General features: G+C 33.2%; 2 protein-coding genes across 3 annotated transcripts; both read left to right on the top strand.

Moving 5' to 3' along the window:
* Nucleotides 1-472: 472 nt before the first annotated feature.
* On the top strand, nt 473-11368 carry LOC149958779 (G patch domain-containing protein 3-like). 2 transcript variants are annotated; one of them, XM_090166166.1, is made up of 6 exons: nt 473-848; nt 9000-9412; nt 9957-10200; nt 10280-10422; nt 10944-11071; nt 11132-11368. In XM_090166166.1, exons 1-6 carry the CDS (start codon nt 479-481, stop codon nt 11322-11324), a joined length of 1491 nt encoding a protein of 496 aa, XP_090022292.1. In that variant the 5' UTR covers nt 473-478; the 3' UTR covers nt 11325-11368. The 2 variants fall into 2 exon arrangements, with proteins under 2 accessions (XP_090022292.1, XP_090022294.1); XM_090166168.1 differs by lacking the exon at nt 473-848 and adding an exon at nt 8192-8332.
* dgo (ankyrin repeat domain containing protein 6 diego) lies at nt 6045-8306 on the top strand. The gene has a single exon (XM_090166165.1). The coding sequence runs from the start codon at nt 6469-6471 to the stop codon at nt 8182-8184; it is 1716 nt and encodes a 571-aa protein (XP_090022291.1). The 5' UTR covers nt 6045-6468; the 3' UTR covers nt 8185-8306.
* Nucleotides 11369-11475: the final 107 nt, after the last annotated feature.

Here is an 11475-nt window from a genome sequence, read left to right as displayed (position 1 = left end):
AAGGTGGAACTCCTGACGAGAGAAAAATAGTTTTAGACTTTACTAAACGATTCATTTAAAAGTGGATAAACAAGCCGTTCCGACTTTTAATATAAATGACTAGTGTTAATAAAAATTAAAATCAATAACTCTACCGAACAATTTCTTTGAAAAGATCTGCGATAGGTACAGCTCTTCCTGGCATGGAGCAGAAAATTATTTACTTATACTCCCTCTAAGTTTTCCTCTATTATAGTATCTAGGAGTATCTCTGATATTTATAATTCCCGGTTTTCCCTTTATTCCAGTTGGTAGGATCCATGAACAGTCTTAAAATTATCGGATCGGATCCAAGAAAGCAAAAAGCAGTCAAAGGGAAAACGCAATAATAAAGATTCAGCCCAGGATTACTACCGCCATCTATAAATGAAACTGACAACTATTAAAAACAAACAGCGCCCGAGAGGTATCGCCATCTCGCGGTAACAGGGGATAAAATATGACAAAAATGGCCGCTCCCACGAACGAAGGTATTTTAGCAATAATAAACAACATACCACCTTCATATCATAGTTCCGATTTAAGAAATTTTTTCTCCGAATTTATCGAAACGGATAGTTTTAAGTGTTTCCATTTTCGTCACAGACCGGAGGTGAGGGAAGTAAAAAATAACGAACTTAATGCCAAAGACGTCAGTAAGCCGAGGCTTACGAAGTCTACATGTTGTGTTATACGAGTTGTTAGTTCGCGTTTCGAGGACTTCCTGAGAAGTTACAATAAACAACATTGGCTTGATAAAGAAGGTTTCACGTTGCCTTTAAAGTGCTTTATAAAAAGGATTAAAGTACAAAATGAAACTATTACTGAAGGTAAGTTAATGTTTATTTATATAATGTCAAGGTATGAAGGTCTTATTGCCACCAATATGCATTTCATTTCTTGTACAGTAAATCTACCCAGTTTGAAAGTTGTCTTGAATGACAATAGAGTGCTTTTCATTCGAAACTCAATACGTCACCAATGTATTTTGCATATTGATAAAAAAACGGTAACTGTCATGGCGGCCACTATTAACACTACAGCTGTGACATTACTAGTTTTCAAAATAGTATCAGACGAAAGCACTCTATTATGTTTAATATGTGGTTTTTAATGTAAAGCCTGAAAAAAAAAGGGTTAAAGGTAAATCGAAATTTTACAGCTAACTGTTCACTGCCTGGGTTATCAAAATAAGAAGTTGTGTACGTATGAATGACTAGTTATATTATTGACAAATACATTCATCCTTTTAATAATTGGGAGAAGTGTAATTCCCCGATACACTGATAAAAATGGAATAATAATTATACTATACAATATAGTATGTATGTAAAATATATAAAAGACCCATGCACACTAAAAAAGTGTTATTAATAAATTGAAAGTAAATCACTTTTATATGAAGCCTAATATAGATAGTAGACCAAAGCCTGTAAGTCATCTTCCCCCTGTACACCTGTGTAACTCTGGTCGAATACTTGTACAGGAGAAAATAGGTAAATTTTTAAAAAGGACAGATTTTATACATATCATTAGAATATATTTGATTTTTAAATATTTCGTAAATTAAAATACGAGCCTTTAGAAATTAAATTTGTTATACAATAATTAAATAACTATGTTTTAAATTTAAATTATTTTCATAGCATATTGTCTATTGAACTAAAAAAAGCAATTTGAGTAAATGTCAGTCTAAATTTAGTACTTTCCACTTCCTAGAGTATAGTATCCTTTTAACAAACCAATCTGGGTTGCAAATCTGCCTCTAAAACTTTTTACAACAAAATTGAACAAAGCCACATTTTCGGGAAGATAATCCTAACACCAAAGTGTCAGAGTTGTAACCCATTTACCAGCTTTTGGCACGCTACATAATGCCAACGTAAAACCGGACCCCTCGGTATTAAAACCTCCGAAAACTAGACCACAAAAAGTCGTAAAAAAACGCACATTTCAATTGTCTACCTAAAAAAGGGGGGGGGGGGGTGTAAATAGGTGGGCTTATCTTTGGAAAACGACGATACGGTTCTTCAGCTGAAACTTGAAAACCGATAGATTTAAATACAAACTTTACCCTTAAATATATCTTTTAATAAAGTATCAATTAAGCCTTAGGTTTCTTCTTTTCCCGCTTACAAAACGCCCGCGGTAAAAATGGTAAATACAGAAGCAAAAGAAGCAGATGTAAAATCATTTTTGAGGGGAGGGGGTATTAAGCATATCCCCCCCCACCTCAAGTTGGCGTCGATTTAATAGCCGAAATCCAATCCCTCTTCAAATTCTTCTTCTGGAGAGTGTCCCAAAGATATATCTGTTAAGCGATAATTATCTAGTCTACCTTAAAATTGTCCGCTTTTTAGTACGGCGCGTCGTAGATGGCACCGGAATTATACTCTGATAAAGGAAGAAATTAGGAAGATTTCTACCTCGACACTCGACAGGGTTGCCACAGTACCTGGAAAACCGGAATTACTGGAAATATTAGGGAATTTAAATATGGGTGTAAAATCAAGGAAATGTCAAGGAATTTAATTTCGGTTGAAAGTAGGAAACCTTTAACAAAATAAGGTTAAAAATTACTACATTTTGACACCAAATAAGTCAGGGAAAATATCCGGAGATATTCAGTGGAAACCTGGAAAATCAGGAAATTTGAATCTGAAACAGTGGCAACCCTGTTCGTGTACGCCATAGATGGCGCTACCCAACACTAGGGTGCTTTCCCGATAATATAACGACGCGTGACGTACGCTCTGTGTCACGTGTTAATTCGAGACTGCAACCGAGTGTGCGTCGCGCGCCGTTACTAAATAGAAGCGGGAAAGTGTCCAAGGTATAAAGGGCTTTTCTCTGTTCTCGGAATATGGAACGCTCTATCTAGTGGTGCTAGACGGTAAATTTAAAAGCGTAGTTTTAGAATAAACTTAATATTTAATTAACAATTAAATTAATATTAAGATTTTGTTACTGTTTTTTTTTTCGTTCCGTATTCGGTTTCGCGAATGTTGACTTAAACGCCATACTATATTTTTTCCTTTGCGGAAACTTGTTTTTATACATTATGTTCGTATAAGTACCAAGAATATATAAACTTCGTATATAAAGCGTGTTTTGCCAAAAGTACTTCGGTTTATAAAAACCCTTTAGGCGATTTTGGGTACGTCTTAGAGGAATACCGCTTACTATAGTATGAATTATAAAATACACACCGTTTAGACTACGAGGTAATTCCGTTTTCGTGGTTTAGTAATATCCCTATCGTCTATTGTTTTAATGAAAGTTAATTTTTGGATAATTGGTGGGTTGAGCTTATTAGAGACTGGTTTTTACTGACGTATTCAACTTCGGGGTAATCCCGGATTAATTTTAAAAGTGATGTAATTTTGAATTGCCAGTAGTTTCTATTTTACTATTTAATTAGCCTTGATTAAGTTTAGTATTAATAGTTAAGAGTCGTACTGGTTTTGAAATTAATATTTATTATTTTTAAATAATTAAAGCTAATTTAAAAAATATATTTCCTAGAAACTGTACTTTTTCCTTAAACACAAATTTAAATTTTAAGATAAAATTAGTTGTAGTTTATTTTAAAACTATTTAAATCTAATTTAAAAATAATAATAATAATTTAATTAGTCTTAATTAAGTTCAGTATTAATTTTATTAAATTTAAATCTTTTTATTGGGTATTATCCGAGTATTATCGTTCTAAAAATTAATATAGATTATTTTTAAAATAAAACTAGTTTACTATTGTAACGTTTAAATTAGTCTTAGTAATTACTGAACTTAATTTGAATAAACCTATCTCGTTATATAAGGTATCGTGCTATAAATTAATCGAAATTATTTTTAAAATAAAATGGTTTTTAAATAAAATTATTTTAATTATTTAAAAAAATGTAATTATTTAAAAAAATGTAATTATTTAAAAAAAAATTATTATTTAAAAAATTAATTATTTAAAAAAAAATAATTATTTAAAAAAAATAAAATTATTTTAATAATTTAAAAAATAAAATTATTTTAATTATTTAAAATGAAATTATTTTAATTATTTAAAATGAAATTATTTTAATTATTTAAAATGAAATTATTTTAATTATTTAAAAAATAAAATTATTTTAATTATTTAAAATAAAATTATTTTAATTATTTAAAATAAAATTATTTTAATTATTTAAATAAAATAATTTTATTTTAAATAATTAAAATAATTTTATTTTAAATAATTAATTTTATTTTTTAAATAATTAAAATAATTTTATTTTTTAAATAATTAAAATAATTTTATTTTAAATAATTAAAATAATTTTATTTTAAATAATTAAAGAAATTCTATTTTAAATAATTATAATAATAATTTTATTTTAAATAATTTAAATAATTTTATTTTTTAAATAATTAAAATAATTTTATTTTTTAAATAATTAAAATAATTTTATTTTAAATAATTAAAGAAATTCTATTTTTAAATAATTATAATAATAATTTTATTTTTTAAATAATTAAAATAATTTTATTTTAAATAATTAAAGAAATTCTATTTTTAAATAATTATAATAATAATTTTATTTTAAATAATTAAAATAATTTTATTTTTTAAATAATTAAAATAATTTTATTTTTTAAATAATTAAAATAATTTTATTTTTTAAATAATTAAAATAATTTTATTTTAAATAATTAAAGAAATTATATTTTTAAATAATTAAAGAAATTCTATTTTTAAATAATTATAATAATAATTTTATTTTAAATAATTAAAATAATTTTATTTTTTAAATAATTAAAATAATTTTATTTTTTAAATAATTAAAATAATTTTATTTTAAATAATTAAAATAATTTTAATTATTTAAAAAATAAATTTTAATTATTTAAAATAAAATTATTATTATAATTATTTAAAAATAAAATTAGTATTTCTTTAATTATTTAAAAAGTAAAATTAGTATTTATTTAATTATTTAAAAATAGAATTTCTTTAATTATTTAAAAATAGCTTTTCTTTAATTATTTAAAAATAGCTTTTCTTTAATTATTTAAAAATAGCATTTCTTTAATTATTTAAAAATAGTATTTCTTTAATTATTTAAAAATAGCATTTCTTTAATTATTTAAAAATAGAATTTCTTTAATTATTTAAAAATAGAATTTCTTTAATTATTTAAAAAATAAAATTAGTACTTTATTTAAAAAAATAAAATTAGTATTAATATAATTGTTTTTCAATAATTTAAATTATTTTTATTATTAATGTTAAATCTTAATAAAAAAGAATAGAAACAAAATTAAATGAGGACAATTTTAAAATAAATTAAAATAACAAAATACTAAGAACAGACAAAAACTTTAAAATCCACACTTAATAAACATTTATAACAGCCTATTCAAAATCATAAACGGAATCCCATCAGTTTAAAAAAAATAACACTTCAATTTTCTTTTGAATAAGGGGAGAAACCCGTTTCTTCTAAAGAAAAAACACAATAAATAAATAAACAAACAATGAAAAAAGTTTCACTCCATTTCCCACGAATTGGTGATGAGCCCAACCGCTTAAAACAAGTAGTGTAAAACCTCGTCAACATATTCCAAGCCCCCAACAAAATGTTTTGCTTCAGTTAAACCACTCCTACAAGTGGTCCATGCTTTACTTACAAATACCGTTGACTTACACATAGTTATAAACTTAATTTCATAAAAGCTAAAAAGAAGGTTCATTCAAGTTCACGCACCACGAGGATAGTTGTGGTAGCTGTAACCATGTGTATCTTAAGCAACAGGTATTTTTGGGGATCTGGCTAAGAGAGAGGCGGTATGAATATCTTTAGTTTTTACCATTTTCTGAAAACAGGGGGGCTGGCTTTGAAGGGGGCGGGTATCGACGGGGGCCGAGGGGCAAGATAGTTTCCGCTTGAAATATTTACTACCCCCCTGACTCGACTCCCAAAGCCGGTAAAGTGGAAACTTTAAGAACGGGAGCTTAGGTAGACCATTGTCTTCTAGAATCACTACCAGGTTACACGCGCAGACGGCGTAGAGACAAGTTTGGCATTCCAAAGGTGGTTTTGCCGTGTTCGTTCAGGTGTGTAGTACTCCGCGTTAGCTGTGCCGAGTTTTATGAACAATTTTATGCCTAGCTATTTCGAGGCACGCGCGGGGTTTTAACTAACAGTGACTATGTTTAAACGTTGTATTAGATTAACGTAACGATTAACGAAGAATCTTTTAAAGCCATAATTAAATATATAAACGGATTTTGGATAAACCTTAACGCGAAAAAAGGAAGACATTTTGGCAAGGACGCCGAGGAATATAAAACCAGTTTTGATACGGATATTACCAAGAGCCGGCGTTGGATGACATTCTACCAAAACGGACTAGTCGGGCATCGGTGCACAATGTGAAATTTGATAGGAGGTACTGAGGTGTTATCGCGAAGATATGCACGCGTTCAGGATCAACCCTAACAGCATACTGCAGAAATTCGACAAAGCTCCCAGTTTTCGACGTCCGCGAAGTCACAGCGTCTCGGACGACCGTAAAAGTGAGGATTACCATCAGACGGCGTTGCATCAAGCCGCGACCCTCGGCGATTGCGAGCTAGCCACTAAATTAATTGACAATGGCGCCAAAGTTAACGCGTCTGATCTGGTGGGACGCACGCCGTTATACCAAGCGGCTACCGAAGGTCATTTGGAGGTCGTCAAAATACTCTTGAAACACGGAGCCCATCCGGACGGTCAAGAAGAGACGAGGGGTAATACCCCTTTACATCAGGCCGCTTGGCAAGGTTACAGTCAAACCTTGGAGACGCTATGTCACGTTGGTAAAGCCAATATTTACGTTAAGAACAAAACCGGCTTTTCGCCTTTACATTTAGCGTGCCAAAACGGACATAACCAAAGTTCCCGTATTTTGCTGTGGGCCGGTTGCAAGCCAGATATTAAGAACAATTACGGAGACACCCCTATGCATACGGCTTCTAGGTACGGACACGCCGGTGTGTTAAGGATATTACTGAGTGCCTTCGCGAATGTTAACGAAATTAACCGTAATGGGGACACTTCCCTGCACATAGCCGCGGCCATGAACTGGCGGAAATTGACCAAAATATTATTGGAATCTCACTGTGATCAGAGCATTAAGAACAGGCAAGGCGAAACGGCCAAGGACATCGCCAGTCGGAAGGAATTTACGGAAGTCGTTGACATCCTAAACAATCCACCGCCATTGCTCCCCTTACCCAAAGCACCTCCTAAGGATACCAAACCTCCTAAAGTAGTCAAAAAAGAACCCAAGAAACCTCCGGATAAAGACAGCGGGACATCCTTGGGTGGACTGGACAGCGACTTGCAAAAGAGTTTCATCAAGAAGAAGAACAAGTCCGGAAATAGAGTTCGCTTTTCCGGGGACGATAAGAAATTCACTTGTCCCGGTAAGAACAGTCCTTACGGTTGTCCGACTCAACCCAACATGGCCCATTTCCCTCAACCGAAACTGGACACCCTACCGCCGGAACCTTTGAGTAAAGGGGAACAATATTTCGTGGACCTAGCCGGGAATATACGTAAAGGAGCCATCGGTGTCGGTACCACTTGTTACTGCGGACCACGCTTGCAACAAATCGAAAAAACTATGAAAGTCAATAAGGAGGAATTAATGGACGAAATCGACAATCAGTGTCAGAACTTGAAAACTAGGATTAACCATCTGGAGAGACGCACCAAACACCGACTTTCTTTGCTTAATCAAACTGTGAAGGAAAAATTAGCCGAGGAACGGTCTGAATGTATCGGTCGGGTGGAACGCCGGGCGGTTCGCGAAAGGCAAGAGTTCGAGAAACAACAGGTGGCCCAAGCCGAGGTCTTCAGAACGGACATGAAAACTTACGTCGATCGTCGGATTAAGGACAGCCACCCTAACGACTTCGCCCGACGTTCCAGAAAAGAGAAAATGTCCGAGGCGTCGATGTACATCATGAAAGCCCGCTCCGAGATCCTCTTGACGGACACGGACAGCAACGCCGCCTTGTATAACAGTTGGCCTCTAGTCCCCGCTAATCCGGAAAATCGCCAATTAATGTTGATGCCAAAATTATCCCTCTCGGGGGACCAACTTAGTAGTTATCGAAGCCATACTTTAGAAGAATTTTTATAAGTTTTTCTCTCGTTTAAAACCACGTTTTAAATTTATATATAGATTTATATATTATAATATAGTCGTGATATATTTATTGAAGTACAAAAATGTTTTATACAAGTAAACGGTTTTTTTTTCGATGCAGACCGTCAACGCTAAAAAAAGGGTTAGTTTAGATCTTACCAAAGCCTAAAAGAACAGACTTGCAAATGACTAGTCTACTGAACAAAAATAAGTTTATTTGATCAAAACTGTTCAGTAATACCAGTGCCGTGGCTGGGTCCCTAGGCTTCTTTGGGCCCCTCAACATTCCCCTCCCCCTTGTGGTGCATAGGCCTCTTCTCTTGGTGGGCCCTAGGCACATCTTGGTCGAAATTTGATCCTGGACCAAAGGACCAGTTCGTTCATTTGAAATATTCATAAAAAGTAATCACTGGTTAAAGGGAATATAACCTGCAAAGCAATCTTTATGGAAGACCCCTTCGATTTTTTTAAATTTCCCTGTACAGTGGCGCCAAAGTTTTTTAAAGCCAAAGGCAAGAACGGCCAGAGCTGCAAACGTTGGTGTTCCACACCATATACCTGAGGTTAATATTCCCTTTAAATGATAAATTTATTCATTATTAATATTCACGAAAATTTGGTCACTGGTCACCCAGTTTAATCAAATATGAAAATTTGGCCACTGGTCATAGGAAAAATTATTCATTAGAAATTTTAATTTTAAGAACCTATCGAAAATAAGACTACTTTCAGTTCTGTTCTTGGCTAACCTTGGTGTAGAAATGCTACATAAATTGCATTCATGCTAATTCTAATGTTAATTTTGGCAGGTACAAAACAATTCATGACTAGAGGACAACGTAAAGTAATACCAGCTGACCGAGAAGTATTTACGCAAACCGATTTGGACAAGCTGATTGAGATGCACCCGCCTATTGGCATGCCTAATGGAAATGTGGGGACCCCAACCAAAGTGTTCTTGGAGCTGATCCGACAATGTCGTCTACCATCCTCCGTTATTGGAAAATTAGGCTTGGAGTTTCCCAGATCGAGAGCCAAACGCATGTACAGCAGCGTCCCATTCGATTACGGACCTAATAGAACAGAGAGGAGGAGACAGCACCAAGAGGAGGAGGTAGTCAGGACATCTCGGGGACATGTCATTACGGATAAACACACTGAAAGAGTGACCCCGAATGATTCCGAGGAGAATGAGAAAGAAGAGGATTTATCAGAATCAGGGGTAACTAAACTAACTATACAAGTTGCTGGTCGGAATTACTGATTTTCATCTCTTAATTATGTTTATTATGTTACTTATGATATTATGGAATTAACCTTATATTATATGAATTAATTTTGCCCTTGCTTTATGGAATTGTACTGTTAGAGGGGAATTCAGTTCTTTTTTTTGTGGAAATGTAGCTTTATTTTATGGAATTTGAATTTTTAGAGTGAGTGGAATTTAGCTCTTTTTCATAGAAAGTAGGCAATTATACGGAATTTCTCTTGTTTTTTTTAATTTAGCTCTTTTTTTAATGAAGTTTGAACTGTTAAATTTGAATTCAGCTCTTTCGTATGGAAAAATTAATGTAGCTTTTTATTATGGGCTTCAAATTGGTATAGTGATATTTAATAGGAATGTTTTAGAATGGGTGTCATTTCTCTCTGGTAAAATTAAATAATACACCTCATGAAGTAGAGTGACCCTGGGTTAAAAATTGACAAATGTTAATGCTGGCCCTTTTGAGGTAGATACTTATATTTCGAATCTATCCTTTGGCCAGACAGACGATGACAATGACACGTGTGAGGAATGGGAACGCCATGAAAGTCTGCACAACGATGTTACGACTCAAGAAAGGTCCAAAGAGCGTCTCTTTGAGGAAGAGATTGAGCTCAAATGGGAAAAGGGAGGCTCGGGACTCGTTTTCTACACTGATGCCCAATACTGGGACCAACAAGATGGTGATTTTGATGAGAAAACTGCTGATGATTTAGATGTTGACATGAGCATATATTACGAGCCAGGTATTTATGGAGCTGACTTTCATTGATCGTTATAATAAAGGTCATATATATTTATATAACTGGTTTTGTTACATTACAGGCGGGGGTGACAAAGATGCCAGAGATTTGCATGCTATGCGGCGAGAAGAACGTCTTCGTAATGGAAACAGTTCTACATCGTTGTTGGAAAACACGTTTGAGAATGAGTCAGGGAAAATTGGAGATTTTGAACGATATACTAAGGTTTGTCATGTTCTCAGATTTGATCCCTACACAAAAGTTAGTACTTTAAATTCCAGCCTTCATGTTGTTAGTATTCCAAAATCAGTCCCTCGTCATGTCAGTATTCTAAGCATCACTTTTGGCATACCAATAATCTAAACTCCAACCCTCATTATGTCAGTTCCCAGTTCCGTAAGGAACTTTGTTTTTCTAGATACCTCTGTATAATTAATTGTTGTAATTATTTGGTATCATTCTGTGATTTGCTATTTTCTGTCTTGACATTATAGATCTTGAACCCCTTGTTGGGCAAATAAAAGCACTCAATAATTTAAACCTCACCCGTCATCATGTCGGTAATCTTAAATCCACACCTAGTCAGTAGTCTTAACCTCGCAATTTACAAGAAAAAAGTGGATAATGTTATGTTTGCAATAAAAAAGCGTATAATGTTATGTTAGTAATCCTAACCCTGCCCCAAAAACATTGGTACCTTTTGGACAAGCAGATGAATATGCTAACAATGAAAAATTTACTCACAGGGCTTTGGTAAACGAGTGATGAAACAGCAAGGTTGGAAGGAAGGCCAAGGATTGGGAAAGACCATCATTGGTCCTGCAGAACCAATTCTGGATGTTGGCCAAAAACCATGGGATAAAAAAGGTTTTGGGTAAGCTCACTCTAACTTCATTTTATATTTTACTGACACTAACAAAGTATGTTCTTTCAGGTTTCATGGTGAAAAACTGGTACGTACTTTCGCTAGTCACAAGAGAAGAAGAGATGAAGATACAGTCAGAATATCAACCAAGTATGATGATCCTACAGAGAATGATCCAAGCGTACCACTACTGCGATCCACTTATCCATCTAGATTAAAATATAGAAAGGAATTTTTAAAAGAAACCGTCCATACTGATTAACTTTTGTACAGAATAAATGATTAAATTATATACTTTTGATTAAATCTAATCCATTTTTACGCGAAATGCAAGTGGTCATTTAAAGGTAGCGCCACTTACTATACAGCCAAGTTAGATCTCGGTAGCTCTATATGAATGGATTTTAGTTGGC

Source organism: Leiobunum rupestre, chromosome 2 (assembly GCF_980474605.1).
Source record: "Leiobunum rupestre chromosome 2, qqLeiRupe1.1.hap1, whole genome shotgun sequence".
NCBI lineage: Eukaryota > Metazoa > Arthropoda > Arachnida > Opiliones > Sclerosomatidae > Leiobunum > Leiobunum rupestre.
The sequence above is the reverse complement of the archived record's forward strand: the minus strand, read 5'-3'. Positions and strand labels throughout refer to the sequence as shown.